Source organism: Choristoneura fumiferana, chromosome 18, assembly GCF_025370935.1.
Source record: "Choristoneura fumiferana chromosome 18, NRCan_CFum_1, whole genome shotgun sequence".
Taxonomy (NCBI): domain Eukaryota; kingdom Metazoa; phylum Arthropoda; class Insecta; order Lepidoptera; family Tortricidae; genus Choristoneura; species Choristoneura fumiferana.
Window position 1 is genome coordinate 16,397,963 of NC_133489.1, and position 16,620 is coordinate 16,414,582.

The 16,620-nt window shown below is 40.1% G+C and overlaps 1 protein-coding gene across 1 annotated transcript in view; it reads right to left on the reverse strand.

Annotated features, from left to right (window-relative positions):
- The window catches only part of LOC141437566 (insulin-like receptor), a 101,009-nt gene that overhangs the window by 463 nt on the left and 83,926 nt on the right, over positions 1-16,620 (reverse strand). The window contains 15 exon segments of the mRNA XM_074100997.1: positions 778-972; positions 2,257-2,307; positions 4,752-4,917; positions 5,139-5,225; positions 5,228-5,331; positions 5,845-6,021; positions 6,538-6,767; positions 8,692-8,866; positions 9,820-10,040; positions 10,479-10,623; positions 11,201-11,360; positions 11,813-11,965; positions 12,756-12,934; positions 14,343-14,481; positions 16,443-16,577. Of these exon segments, the coding sequence (XP_073957098.1) occupies positions 778-972; positions 2,257-2,307; positions 4,752-4,917; positions 5,139-5,225; positions 5,228-5,331; positions 5,845-6,021; positions 6,538-6,767; positions 8,692-8,866; positions 9,820-10,040; positions 10,479-10,623; positions 11,201-11,360; positions 11,813-11,965; positions 12,756-12,934; positions 14,343-14,481; positions 16,443-16,577 (2,317 nt within the window).

Below are 16,620 nucleotides of genomic sequence, written 5' to 3' on the forward strand. Positions count from 1 at the left end.
TTTTAAACACCCAAGATTCCAGAATAAAAAATGATATTTTACTTAAAGTATGCCCCGACCGGAAATCAAATCCGGATCTCGAATATTTAATACCTCCTGGTCCCACTTCAATTTCTAAACCTGACTATTGAGCTAAAATGATTGAGGGAGGAGTTATTTTACCTAATCATATTTTAACAACAAAAAACATACCTAATTCTAATAGCTTACCTTCCTTGGGACCATTCTTTTAGACTGAGTTATTACATTTGTAACAAACAAAAAACTTAATGAAGCCTATCACATATGAATTCGCCGCTAAAGGCGCTAGTGTAGCAAGAGGTCTCCGAAATGTCAAATGTCACTCGCGGGTTTATTTACAATTAGAATAATTTTGTGAATATTGCAATACCTGCAGGGCTACTACAAACTCGAAACTCGAAGTTCGTGTCGTACCGTCCCTTGCTCTCGTATTAAATAGTATAGTGTCAGAGGGACCGCACGACACGAACTTCTTCACGAATTATGGCAAATATGCGTTACGGGGCAATGAATGTCTGTGTTTTGAGACAGCTTTGTCTTTCGGAAACCTTTGTCCTCCCCCTTTATCCGAACAAATTGGGACTACGCAACGCTGTGACATGCTCGATATTTTATGGTACGGTTTTAAGGTATAAATATAATTTAAATGTAAAGTTTGTTCTCACGCCTGTAATAACAGTGGTGCCACCTGGTAAAACGGTAGTCCTCATTGAGACCCTCCTCCTTTTTAAAGTCTATTAAAAAAATCCAACTCACATAGCTCCAGCGTCCGGAAGGTGTAGAAGGCTCGCTCAGAGCACCAGTCATCGGCGTAATCTCTATCGCTCTCATTGGCGTGTTGCGCGCGGCACGCCCAAACGCTGACAGTGTACCAAGTGAAGTGACGCATGTTGTTTACTGTGAGGGAGCGCGCGTCCCCAGACAGCTTGTAATACAGCGAGCTGATGAAACCTGGGGAGAGTGCCTCGGTCAATTGAGGGCTAGGTGTAAGTAACGAGACAATGCAAGAGTGCACCGTTCGACACACGTAGGTACAGTTGAATTGAGATGCTATCCTACTAGTTTATATGTGTCTGTCTGGGGCTGAATTTCGTTCGTAAATAGCTGGATGTCTGGAATCACACATGGGCTACTTTTTATGCCGATATTCCCTCCCATGGGATGTATATCATGTAAAATCTGAATCGCTAGAAACTTAAAATTTTGCACTCAGGCTTCTTTCATTCGCCTTCTCCTCACTTACGGATTGTATAACAATAATTTTCACGCCACGCCACTGGAAAAATTAAATAGCGAAAATGATGAATGTTGCTTAATTATTTAAATAAAAATTATGATACAATGTAGACGTGGCCGGCTGGACATGAACATGAGTCGAGCATTACTTATATATTTTCCGTACCTACTAAAGTATGTCATCCATTTCTATATATGTCTGTACTCTATACGTGTGAAACGGTAAACTCGCATTCTCAGTCTCAGCAGATGTAACTTAGCTTTTGTAGGTAATCCTTTCTTTAAAACAGTTGCGTGCTATACAAATGCACTGAGCGACAAGACATGTTAATGTGCGTGAATGAGACCGCCAACTCTCGCCTCCCCACGCCTGATGACGAATGTAGGTATTTTAACTCAAGACATTCACTAATACGCGTACAACGCCATTGAGAGCCGAAGTATATGATCCGAGGAGAGGTGTTAGAAGGCGATCAACATGCTGGATCTCCCAGATCTCACTTACTTCAGCTCTAAATTAAGTCGTACGCCTATAATTGAACGTTTCGACCAATAATACATTACTTACCTACATCACAAAACAATTCTTTAGAATATTTTCCCCATCTTTTTTTTATTTTTTTTACTCGTGCATTTAACTACAATACGAAATGGCAATCAAAACTTAAAATGGATGTTTCAGAACTTATAAACATACCTAAAAATAAAATACCGTTGAACGTGCACTTTCACTTTACATATTGATTTATCCAGCGTAACGATACATGCATTAATTCTATCGTTAGTATTAATTCATGGTTAGTTCAACGAGAGATTGAAATATCCGCCGTCCAGCCGATACGGTAACTGGAGTGACTTTGAATGCCGCTGATTGAAAAAACAAATCGTTACTCTTGGTATCTCAACGGTACAATGGTTGTTTGTATTTTTTTTACGTTAAAGTCACTCTGTTTACGAGTTCATGCTACCGGATACCCCGAAATAGATCTACAAAGTAACCTGTGTCATTTTCCGTTATTATGCAAACGTCGTATCGGTGACTGCATTTGGCTGAAACGAGAATGTTTGATGATGATGATGGGTGACGAAGAACTAAAATGAAGTAAGTATAAGTAGGGTTATGAGACATAATTTCTGACTGATGTTGTTAAAGAAGACATCCTTGTATCCGTTAATATCATAGCAGTGTTTGTAGTAGTTGAAAAGTCATATTTATTTTCTGACAAATGATGTTGCCTCATTGATGTCTACAAGAAAAATTAAAAGAACTGTTATTAGAATTATTCAAACAGATTTGAGTAAAAGAAAAGCATGGAAAAATAAAAAACTTGCAAATAATCTGTAGGCGTTAAATAATCAATAAAAAAAATTATTACGGTACTATTCAATGGAAAAAATCATCATGTAAACAAAGCAATTTTCACGATTACTCCGTAGTTATCTTACATTTGAACGCCAATCCCGATCATATTCACATCTCAATGAACTCACCACTGTTTTTAACAATCACTTTATCATTAAATAATCGTGTAAATATGTTTATTTTATATAATTAATTGGAAAGACTAAAATCCGTTATATTTGTCAAATTGACATGATATTTTTTTCCTCACCGAAGTTGGTCTATGGTCGGTCTAGTCTCTGGAAATTTAGTGCTGTACCTACAAAATTAATTATTTGACTGAACCAACCTTACCTACCAATAATTATGGCTGGCTCTGCAAATTGAGGAATTTTATTGGTTCAGTTGTAGAGCGTATTCATAAGCATACCTATTAACTTATTCGTAATATTTGACATTATTAAAAACAAGCATGCCAATTTCATGACTCCAGCGGTTGTTATTTCGAGATTTTATCCCTATCTCGTGGGAATAACGGGATAAAAGTAGCCCTTTGTGTTATTCCAGATGTTCAGCTATCTACATACCAAATTTCATCAAAGTCCGTCTAGCCGTTTTTTGTATAGCTTATTTTTAATATTTATAATGGTAACCCGGGGTTATTGTAGCTGGGGGATATTGTATCTGAGCCGTCTAATGGCGTCCATACGACGCCATGCTCGCCATGTTTAATGTGTGTTGTGTGAAGATAGTCTTCTGACGAACACAACGTAAAATGGCCGAGAAGAAAATTGGCGTCGTAAGGACGCCATCAGACGGTTCAGATACAATATCCCCCGCTACAATAGCCCCGGGTCACCTTACACCCCGCCATTCTGACTCTTTGCCCATTGGACAGAAGTTATTTATTAAAAAAAAATAAGGCGGTATAAAAAACTTGTATTTTCATTTCGCTACTATTTATCATAGCTGTAACATACAAATAATAAATACTTAAATAATGAAATATGAATAAATTCAAAATAATTATTTACTGCAATTGAAGTATGTTAAAGAGCATTCACATCACTAGAGCTAACGTCAGTCAATCAGTCAGCCAGTCGTCAGTCAAGTGTCAATGTCAGTAGCCACATTTGTTTACACGATTGATTTTTTCCATTGAATAGTATTAATACGCTAAGGGTCTTTTTCACCACTACCTATATATCTCTCGTTACATTGCATATCGTCACTACTTTGAAGAAATCTCGTATCTCAAATCAATACGTTAACAAAATTGAATCTTGACATTATCGATTTTGAGACACGAGCTTTTTCAAAAAGTAGTGACGATATATCTCTCGAATTATCCAGGAACAGAAAGTGGTGAAACAGGCCTCAAATAAAAAGAACCATAATGATGCCAGAGGCATTATAAGGAAGTGTCATTCATGAACAAGCGATGCCGTACTCGAATGCGAATATTATGAATTGAGATTACGTCGTGTATCTGTCGGCTGGTAGCATCGCGACCCAGTCAATATTGAGAAACCAACCTTGCTTCATATATCATTACAGCTTAAATTTGAAACACCAAATACTAGACTATATATTTACATTTAAAAGTTTCAAGTTTGTTGACACACGTTACAACTCAATTGAAATTATTCGCATATAGAGTTTATATTTTATTACTTACAAACATGCAATGCAAGTTGTTAGCACTATAGCAGTGAAAACGTTGATAAGAATTCATATTGTTCTGCTTTTAAAGCATATTATGGTTATGATGATATTGGGAGTTATAGCTGATATTGGGGGTGAAATGTGTACTACGGGTCGTAAATGTATGTGATAGATGCTACGAATAAATAATAAGTCAGGAATTGTAACTGCGTTAGAATAATGGCCTTACGTGCTCTTAGTAGGCGGGGCTTAGAATCGTGTTCTGCGCGTCATCTGACATTGCATCACGCGCGCAAACCAATCCCAACTTTGTTTCTGAATTTTAACCAATCAACATCGCATTTGAATATGTCGTTTTGGTTTACAGTATGGCCACTTTTTGTCCTGACTTATTATTATTCTTAGTGTGATGGATGGTGGAGTGTGTGTGATGAGTGTAAAATAATGTGTTGATGGATGATTGATGGGTATATGTCGGGTGAGTTACCATTTTCTTCGGTGAAGTTGGGGTGATTGACCCCGACTTGAGGCACGTTATTGGCGCTAAGTATGACCAGCATGCTACTGAGACTGTTGTCTATGGATCGGCGCAGGCGGCTCTCGCGCTTGTTCTTGTTGGACCCCCTTGTTGTATTCTTCTGTTTGACGTACACCTGAGGAGTGAAAATACTCGTAGATATAAGTAGCAAACATTTAACGGAATCTTTATGTTATGATTAAAAAATACTAAAATAAAGCGCGTCACACTTTGAACGTACGATATATTGTACTAACTGAAAACCTATTGAATAAACCTATAGTCAAGATGTTGGTCAATATTACAAAAAAAAAAATACGAAGACACGAAATAAGATAAAGCCAGATGGTTCCGTACCATATTCTGCAGTTCATTCTCGAAGGTTATGCTCTCTTGCCGCTCCTTCTCCTTAATCTTGTCAAACTTGGTGTACGTCCTGGTCTCTTTTCCTTGCACTCGCACGACCCGTTCTTGACTTCGCCTGACTTGTCTTCCTTCTTCTCCGCAATATCTTCACCACGGACCGCTATGATGTTTGCTAGTAGACTCGCTGAAAATAAATATTTACATAGTTATAGCTGTCGACATGCTATAGACGCTATAACTGCTATACCTACATGCGTGCTATAGATGGCTTCGCTCATCAGTGGAACAGAAGTATAGACTATATATCTTTTGTCCGCGACTATTATCGTTCATCGCGCGCCCGCGGCAACTATAATTGTTTTCCGGGATAAAAACTATCTTATGACTTTTTCAGTCTCAAACTATCTCTACTACTAGTACTACAACTTTTAACCCTAAAAAGTGAAAAATATTTATAGAGGTGTTCAGGCAAACTAACCCAATCATCTGCTAAAATATCCCATGATAGTTTAAAGACACCTTTTATCAATTCCAACCCGAGGTCAATACCAGGGTAGGTAGGGCCTTGAGCTGCCTACAGTGGTGGGAGGGCTGGCGACGCTCAGCTGAGCGCGAGCTAGCGCTGTCTACCCTGGAGTTGGACCCAATGCACGCCACATGGCTAATCCAGGAGTTGTCAAATAAAAACAATACTAACGGTTGGTGCAATAGTTGACATTGGCGCCCATGATTTTGAGCCGGTTGTAGCTGTTGGCTTGCACCTCCACGTGGTAGGCGATGATGGTCCCGTTGGGCATGGTGGGCGGCGACCAGCGCACGGACACCGAGTGCTCCGTGCGCGACTCCTCCGTCAGGCCCACCGGTGGGCTGGGGCCTGGGGAAAACGACGCGTTTTCAAATTAAGGTAGAGTTAGTTAACGCGTAATAGATAAACAAGAGGAAGCGGCATGGCAACGAAACATGATGATCATTAATCGCTGCTTTAGTTGGGTAGTGTCACAACTCGAAATCGAGTTGTGACACTACCCAACTAAAGCGGCAAAATATGTTCAACTAACCATAGTTACATCAATTTTGTTATATAATTTCAATTTAGCGCTTCGGGTAGCATCGGGTAATCCTGCAGCCATGTACAGCACCGGAAGCTGAATCACGCATGGATCATTTTCATAGTCAATTTCGCTATGATTTCTTTGACAACTGTATGGCATGTTAACACGAAATTAGTAGCTCAAAAGTTCCACCCTGGTATGTACGTGATTTAACACGACTGCATTCAGCCCTCTATTACTTTGTCGCCCTTTCCTCACACGCTTTTTTAACCTACGTGTATTTTTTGCATTAGGTCGTGTAACGAAAATTTTCACGGCACGCATTATAAGGTACTCACGTCCAGGCAGCGTGACGAAGTATTTGATGGGGCTCTGAGCGCCCCTCTTGTCTTGCAATGTTGTGTAAGTCTTGACGTAGACGGCATACCGCGTGAACGGGATGAGGTGGTTGACGGGATGGAAAACGGGCTGCTGGCTGTCACAGGTGTCGTTGGGGAAGCCCGGGCCCGGCTTGACGATCGCCGTGTTGTTGCGGACGTCGTCGTTTGCTATGTCGAGAACGTTCCATCTGCGAGATAAGAGAAAACAATACTTAGGCTGCGTTTCCACCAAAAATGTGGGAGAATGTGTTTCATGAAGCAATAGAAACGCTACAGTACAGCACATCTCTGGTGGAAACAGCTGAGCGGAGCGGGGCTAGGTAAATGATGTGTTTCTATTGGTTCATGAAAAACACATTCCTCGCAACACATCCTCGCACATCTCTGGTGGAAACGGAGCCTTAGACTATTTTGCACAGGAGATCATTCACTAACTAATAATTAACCACGAATAAGTACCAACCTGTCCTGTATTGATATACTATTTAAGTTATCTTAAAATAAAAAAATCACGTCAGACTCTAGAAAGTGGGGGCGCTTTTTTTGCTATTTCTAAACCTAGAAACCGACGATTTCCTCGCTTTTTTTCGGACGGACGGTTGCTGTTAGCCTCCGATGGCTTTTGCACTTTACCGAAGAGGGTGAGCTACTAGATGGGTCGCTCTGCAAGATGGTTCGGTTTACCAGTCACCAGTAAGTATACTTAAGTGGTACCGAAAAAAAACACACATGATTTTGTCAGGGCTTAGGCTGTAGTTTGACACCGCTTTCTGCAATCTGTCTCTTTTTAGGGTTCCGTAAATACGACCGAAAAAAACAGAACCTTTATTAGATCACTTTGTTGTCTGTCCGTCTATCACAGTCATTTAGTTCCGAAAATTGGTAAACATATTATGTAAGTTGGTGACCTCAAAAACTGATATAAGTGTAAATAAATCAATTATTAAAGACGGTGCCACTTTTTTAGGGTGAATTATATTCAGATAAAAAACAAAAACCGTTTAGTTTCAATACTTCACACCTCACACCTGACATCGCTAAGAATATTTCGAATTAACAAACACAAAGAGCAAATTCTAAAATAAATAGCGGCTTTGACAAGACATCTGTACTCCAAATTTCATTGATATACATCTTGTAGTTTTCGAGTAAAATGCCTGTGACATACGGACGGACGGACAGACAGACAGACGGACTTGACGAAACTATAAGGGTTCCGTTCTTGCCATTTTGGCTCCGGAACCCTAAAAATAGGTAAATTTGAACACTGAACGTTATTGACAAAACACAATGTGTACCAACTGCGTTCCTATAAATATCTACGGAACTATTCCCAGAACCTTTAATATGTAAGTAATCTTTACAACACGGACAAATAGGTAACTATTGACTAATTCGAGATAGCGAAAAAAATGTTCTGCCAAGGAACCTCTGCCAAAGTAATTCTGAACAAATAAACAATAAACATACAAAACAAACGATAAGTAAACACCTCATTTTGACTTTCGCATTTATAATACTAGCTTTTGCCGGCGACTTTGTCTGCCATAAATTCGTTTATCGCCGTCCCACAGAAACTATACAATTTTCCGGTATAAAAACTATCCTATGTCCTTCCCAAGGTCGATACTATCTGCATACCAAATCTAAATCGCCGATTTAACGGCAATAACGATTTCGGTTTAACGACTTAAGAGAGATGAGGTAGATACCAGACACATACAGCTCGTATTTATAATATCAAATCGCATAGCGACCAAACGCGGCTAATTCGAGACACGCTTGCCGGTACTAATTGTAATTAAGTGCGGGTAGTTCAAAGGACTCGCGCTGCTTATGCACACCCTAAAACTCGAGCTGCTAGCGTGATAAGTCCAGGTATTGGAGCACGCAGCTGGGCAGCAGCTGGACATTGTATGCATTATACAATATGTATTATGCCTATTTACTTTACGAAAACCTGGCAAGCCGTATTGTGCAAACGAGAAAATAAGCACGGGTTTCGACCTAAACTAAATGTGACTTGCCCCCCTCTTCCTGGGCCAGAACCTGGGTACACCCCTGAGGAGGCGTTTGTTCAACAGGTGATGATGATGATGATTGCATACTAACGTGTCAGAGCAGGCATCCCGCTGTCCGTAGAGCGTGACGTTGTGTTCGGCGGCGATATAGTAGATGGAGTAGCCGAGCAGTTGCCGCGTGTCGTCTATGCAGAACGTGTTCCAGGTCAAGATCACGAAGTTCTTGTGAAGAGTCTGAATGCGGAGGTCCAACGTCTCCTGGTAACCTGCAAAATAAAAAGACGATAAAAACTAGTCATCCATCATCATATTTTGTCCTCGATTTCTATTCGAGCTCACCTTCGGCTCGGTGAATGAAAACGTCTTGGGTAAAATTGCGCAATACCAGCGCGATCAGCAAAAAAAGCTTGTATTAAGAAGGAAAGACAGACTTGCGCTTATACCCAAACTACATATCCGTACTAATTAAGTTTCAAGTCAATCAGATCATGAGAATAGGGAATATTACTGAAATTTTCTCCCGTCAGAATGCAGCACTAGCACAAACCGTAAACAGTTTTTTGAGTATCTTAAATGCCATAATATCGTATTAGTCAATTATTTTTTTGGAAATATAGCTCTATCGTTACTATCGATATAAAATATTATGTTATGTTGTTACTAATAAACATAATTATAATTTCTACAGGTACTAATACTCATTGGTCATGATCTGTCATGGCGACAAAACAAAATATAATGAGAACTGACGTTGTCATGGGGGTTTGCGCTAGTGTCGCCCCCTGCGCAGAGCTTTGCCATAAAGTTATGAAGACGGGTGTCACTCTTTCCCGGCCCGGATAATACCGGGATGGAAATACCGACCCTGTTTTTCGTGTACACGCCCATAGAAGCTCCAGTCAGTTTCTGTGGGAGTGTACACAAAAAACAGGGCCGGTATTTCCATGTCGGTGTTATTTGGGCCGGGAAAGAGTGTCACCCATGAAGACAAATTAGACGTAAGACCATTACAAATTTAACAACATAATATCGTAATTAATACAAACCTCTGTTTCAAAACCCTTATGTTAACTTACCACGTCTCATGATGGGATTGACTTGAATTTTGGTATAGACAAAAAGCTTTTTTATACTTATGTATTTTTTAAGATAGATAGTTTCAGTTACATACAATAAGATTATTTAATTACACTGATATTGCACCAACAGAAAAACTTACATAGCGCTTGATCTCCATTGTTATCTGTTGAGACTTCCACCTCGTCGAAGCTGGTGCCAACGGTCATATTGCGGAGCGGAAGGATCTGCTTGTTATAGCAGAGCTTCTGGTTGAAATGTATAAACAGCTTGCCAGTGATCTGGAGCCGTTTGGGCGGGTCAGCCTCCCAATCCCAGAGCAACTCCAGGTTTGGGTTGTTGAATATATGCAGAGCTTCACCTCTGGGAAAGTTAATCATTATTTTTCTTTATATTATTAGCGAGAGTTAATTCTTACTTATCTTTTTCTAAAGCAAGAAAATGAATGCTAATAATTATAAAGCACTGCCTGCCATAGTCAAACAGAGTAAAGTATGTGTGTAATACACCATTTATGGATAACAGAGGAACCAGATTGTATGAAAATATGTAAAAACGAGTTACTATTTTCAAACTCATTAGTGCGGGGATGGAAAATAGGAGAACCAAAATTTAGGCGGGCCAATCTTATCTATTCGTACGAAATTTTTAAATAAATAATTAAAATTGTGATTCTAGATAATATAATTATAAAATATAATTTCAGTGTCTGACTGAAGGGCCATATTATAAGCTAATTTAGTAGGTCGCCATTTTGATTAATATAACTGTGCTGCAATTATAATAAAATTACATACTCACTTATGTAAACCAGGGATAGCAACGATTTTCTCGAGCCGTTTCAGCGACATCAACGACACGAGAGGGTACGAGCGAACGACTTTGAGCACGCCGTAGATTACCCGCACTTCGCTGAGCGCGGATTCCAATATCGATACGATGTTGCCTGAAGACAATTGAAAAAAACTTGTTCCATATTTTCTTGTAAGAGTTTGATATAACGAATCATATCATAATCAATTACAAAACTCTTTAGATCCTTGAATAAGTTCGTTATAAATCACAGGAACACCAATTAGTTACGGCCGTCTCAGAGATACCTCATGGTGCCGGCAATGAATCTGACAATGTCTCTGCGCTCCTATCTACAATGCTTGCGGGACTGTAACTCCTATAAACAGTAAACCTTGTATGCACTGAAACACCACAGACCATACCTATTGTTTAACATCCCAAGTTGCGATTCTTTTGTCAATAAGAGCCCATAAGCAAGTATTATTCAAATTATTCGTTCATACTTTCCTTTCCCTCTTCAAAACTTGACAAATTACTAGCGACTGCTCGGATATTCAAGCCAAGACAAGTCTCCAAGCGGCGGTTATTGCTTACCATTACAACATACGCGACCTAAAGGTCACAGCTCATTAGAGATTCTGGTTCATAATAAACACATGCCACGCAACACATCCTCGCACATCTCTGGTAGAAACGCAGCCTTATGGTGATGCTGATGATGCACTGACCTCCGCTGGACCGCAGCGCGATGATCAACGAGCCGTTGATGGTTGTACAACCGCGGAACTTTTCCGCCGACGCGGCAGAGTTAATGGTACCACCCGTGCACTCGCGCGTGCAGCCCGACGGCGGGCATTTCTCGCACGACGCATTGTCCTTCGTACCTTTCTGCAAAAAAATGTGTGCCATTTCTGCAGCCACTTTTTTCGAATATTCAAGATTGTATTTTAGAACACAATTGTTATCTGTGCCCTTTTAACTATTAATTGAATTTAATTTAAAAAGAAAAAACCGTTGTATAGCGTTTTTAACGGTTGTAAGGGTGGCTGAGAGGCCTTTGCCCAGCAGTTAAAAAAAGCCTGACGAGCAGGCAACTATTAGAACATTTTCAAGCTCCTCAATTTTAGGACAGCTCATCTTGCGCAGGTCCTAGTATTTTATTTAAAACATTTTTCGGATATCTCAAAATAGGTCAAATTAACAGGCATCTGACACAACATATGGAAGCAAGTCGATGCACAATAGTGAGATCAGTATAGCTCAAGTAAGTCCTTTAACATGTTACAAGGATCACTCAACCTACATAGATTCCACAATAGTAACTCATAGTTTTTTATTACCTCCATGTAGCCGTTAGGGCACATATAGACGCAGGTGTCGTTCAATATTTTGTACGCTTGGATGTTCGGCTCCAACCGCATCCGGCTGTAGTTGATCGGCGGCGGTGGCGGCATCTCGCGGCACTCCTGCTCTGTCACGCACCGCCGGAACAACTGCGTCACATAAAAACGACAACATATTCTACAGATCTAGTGATTTTTTCTGCCGTATTCTGTCAGTTAAAGTCGTATTTATCTTGTTTCCTCAATTAGCTTCAGAGAACTTCAATTAGCCAGTTGCGAAAGCAAGAAAAATATGAACTCTTCCGACAAAATATGATCGCCAAACAATGTTCACTTTTTTTTTATTCGACTGCATGGCAAACGAGCAAGTGGGTCTCCTGATGGTAAGAGATCACCACCGCCCATAAACATCTGCAACACCAGCACTGCAGATGCGTTGCCAACCTAGAGGCCTAAGATGGGATAACTCAAGTGCCAGTAATTTCACCGGCTGTCTTACTCTCCACGCCGAAACACAACAGTGCAAGCACTGCTGCTTCACGGCAGGATTAGCGAACAAGATGGTGGTCACTACATCTGTACCAACATAATGGACCATTTTTTAATTTTAATTTTTAACTTACTGATAACGTCATTTCGACATTTTCTCTTTGCAACACAAACAAAAACAAGATTGTCTTAGCGGCGCAGCGAGGTAACCCTGGACCCCGGAGCGAAAAAGAAAGTGCCCCGAATTCTAGCTTACTATATATCCTCCATTTCTTGGTGCTATTCGCGCTTAAAGATACCACTAGGTTTGGGTCGCCCAGTCCACTGATTGTTCTACGCTACTGGGGGGCTACTACGAAATTCGAAAATCGCCCCTCACTCTCGTATTAATATTAGCATCAGCGGGACGGCAAGATAAAAAAATCGAATTTTGCACTTCGTAGTATATTACCTTGTACATGTGACCGGGGCACGTTTCGGTGCAGGTGCGGTTTGTGCCGTATCCGACCGAGTAGTGTCGGCAGACATGGCAGTGGTGCTGCTGGTCACCGTCGCAACCGCCGAGACAGGCCGCGTTGCAACACGTGCCGTTGGCCGTGCACGAGCGGTTGCCGCAGCTCGCGGGACACACTAAAAGGACACGAGCCAGTTAGGGCCTCCTCAAACCTATCACCACGCAATAAGAGCGAAAAAGACGTCTTAAGGGCGGTCGACGTCTTTTTCGCTCTTACTGCGTGGAAATAAAGAGTTTTTTGAATGGCTAAAGCCGATTCCGCGTCTATAGATGTAGGGAGACCCTTTTACTGTGGATCAAGTCTATTTTTGGGGTGGTTTCTTTTGTAGGGCTTTTACTCCGATGTTAGAAATTAGAACTTCGTATCGTCCCGCTCACTCGTAATGGTATTTAATAGTTTGATACGAACTTCGAATTTCTAACTTGGGAATATACCCCCAGATGCTGTATGGGGTATTTGACACCATTAATTGACAGTAGTAAAAAATATTTTAATTTAAATAAACATTTAAATTAGGTATCATCATCATCAGCTGGGAGACGTTCACTGCTGACCAAAGGCCTCCTCCCCCTTAGAACGCCACAATGAACGACATCCACTTGCATCCACATTCCACCGGTTGCCCGCAACACTCACGATGTCATCATTTGACCTAATGGAGAGATATTACAAGTAGCGATTTTTAATACATAATCATTTACCAATCAGATCTGTATCTTTGTGAGAAAATTGAATTATTTAATAACAGTTTATTTTTCGGTAAACAAATCTTACTTTTGTATTTACATCACGTTGTGTCAAAACAACCTCTGGGAGTTGGTTTAGGCATTAATTGCCCAGTCATGTCATGAATACTTTTCATTTATATTTGAGAGTTTTACCAAATATTCAACAACAAATACCAAAGCAAACATTCAAGCAACTTTGAAAGGTTTCATTTAAAGGTTGGTATGCTATAAAACACGACCACGCACGGGTTGTATGTAGGTATCTACTGCAGTGCAATTTAAGTGAAATATTTATGGGGTGCAGTTTGTTACAACGCAATGCAACTAACAAAGCGTGGGAGAGCCCATACAAGGGTTTGCAACAAACATCCTATAAATAACCCCTTGCGTGGGCGGAAGAGCCTTAATGATCTTTATTTGTGGCTGAGCAGTTGAAGAATTTTACGTAAAGTACCTACCTACCTATTTTTTCTTACAAATTGCTAAGATCAAATTAGTGCGAGCGAGGCGGACTCCGTACAGACTCAGTTCAATCTCACCTCTATGAAGTTGATCGCTGCAAATTAAACTGAGTCCTTGCGGAGTCCACTCCACTCGCTGTGGAAAGTGGTCATAAGGCACACTAATAACCGACCCGTTTTTGACAGAATATGTATTACTATGACAGCTTTAACAATACAAAGAAGACTAAGCCAAAATTCGAAAGGGCCCACAGTAGACAGTAAGAGTTTTTTCTGTACGGGTGGTACGGAACTCGTCATGTGCGATTTCTACTTTCAAATATTTGTCGCTTACCTTTCTGGCAATGTTTGTCGTCCCAGCAGAGCAACCGACCGCTGGCGTCGGCCGGGCACTGGAAATGCGACTGCCGGTGGTCGTCCATTCGGCCCTGCGCGTTGGGACACAACCCACAGAGACGCGTGTCGTAGTTCGACTGGAAAAGGAGAAAACAACATTATAAAATTTTACCTACAATAGTAGGGAATTTGTTAGCATCTCTGTTTTTCACCTCGGTATGGTCGATCGTATTGGCTTTAATATATTATTATATGCCACCTAAATAAAAGCCGCCAAGACAATGATGAATATTGTAGTAGGTATGACTAGCTGTAGGTAAAGATGTATTATTTCTTCTGAACACCTAAAGGATGTAAAATGACATCTGCAAATTTAACTTAAGCTTTTTCCAAATTAGTGACGTAGGCATTTTAAATAATTTAAAAGTGTGTAAAAACTTTCTCTTTGCCATTTACCAAGATAAACTTAAATTAAGCCATAAAATATAACGGATAACTCATTAGCATTACTCGGTATTTACTGAATTCAATCAATCTTTGTAAGAGCAAAGTGCCTTCATTTGAACAGATAAGCTTATTATTACTGATTTAACCGTCAAACCACGACACCGGGATATATCCAACCGCAATGCAGATTAAAATTCCACGTCTTCCAGTCTTAAATTCCACGAGCTACAAATGACGGCCTGCAAGATTAGTTTCTCGTCCCTTGTGGGATACACGTATTATTTTAGGTACTTGTTCAGCAACAGAACAACCAAGAAACTTTTGACTAAAACCAGGCATTATGAAATTGCAGCGCGTGTATGCTACTTATGAATTAAGCTAGAATATCTCATCATACACAACAGACGGACCGTGAAAAATAATGCAAATCAACAAAATTAATTAAATTATTTACCGTAAACGTCAATTATTACCTAAAGGTGTCGGCGAAGTTATTTATATCTATCAATAACAGCTCCTAATGACAAGCGGCTTATGGTTTTACAAATGCATCGTTATATTTTTTGCAAACAGTTGAATTAATTAAATCATAATCCCACGGTCAGTGGCGAAAACAAGTTTAAAGCAGCGTTGTATTTCTACGATAATAACGCTGCCACTAACTACTTTATTTACATCAGCTATTGCCTATTGGTATGAGCAGTGAGCAGTTGAGCACACTAACTATCACTGCCCTGTGTTGTCCTTAAAACTAAATTTGTTTACAGGACAGCATGATAACGGTTGATGGAACGCTCGCCTTAAATTGTTGATTGTTTGGAATGCGATGGTCATTAAAGTGCCCAGTCATGCATTAAAAGGTCAAAGCTGGCAATGCTATGAGATATCATGACCGCGACAAACAGCCATTCGACGTTAACCTTGTAAATGAGAAAATAAAAATAGGTACCTATCACGGGATTTCATTGCCGAAAAAGATTTTAGGATGATTGTTATGTATTTTTTATTAATGAGTCATGTAATTAAGTGATGACGAACACTATTAGAGGAATTGTATAATTTGCAGACATGTAGGTACTAATCAAACACAGAGCGCTGAGATTAAAAACTTTATTTAGTACGTAATTGTGTTTCTTGGCTGCGAGCGTTACTCCTTGCCGAGTGATACGGTAAAAGAGATCCATCCAAATGGTTATTTACTTTTAGTTAAGTTATTAAGATTTCCAGACCTCTTATACCAAATTTTAAGTTACTAGAACAACTGGAAGTACCCTATAGGTTTTGCTTCCCTGGCAAATTCTATGGAATCATTATTTTTTAATTATTATTATTATTTATAATGCACAGGCAGCTTATAGCTGATGCGTGCATATCATTGTTCACTTGTGTAATTGTCTTCAAAGTACTTATCAAGACAATCAGTTATCAGTTTAATTACTGTATCTTTTTATTGCGTTTTCTTAAAAATGACATTTTTGCACTGCTCCAAGTGGCAGTAGGCCTGAGTATTTGATACGAAGTTAGCTTCATACCTCCTCGCGTTCCTGAGAAAAGGACCTTGACAGTCGAACGGACGGACGCACAACTAAGTGAGGTAGGGTTCCTTTTTTGTCGACTGAGCTATAACTTTAAAAATAACCGCCTTCCTCACCTTGATTATGCCATTGTCAACCCCGTCTGTAGCGATCTTGGACCAGTCTATGGTGTTGGTGTAACACAGCCTGTCGTTGTGCTGGATCCTGACTGCTCCCTGCTCGATGTGCGTCAGCGAACGAAGCCCCAGAGACTGGTGACAAAAAGAGAGGTTGTCAGTCATCATTTCTAGGGTT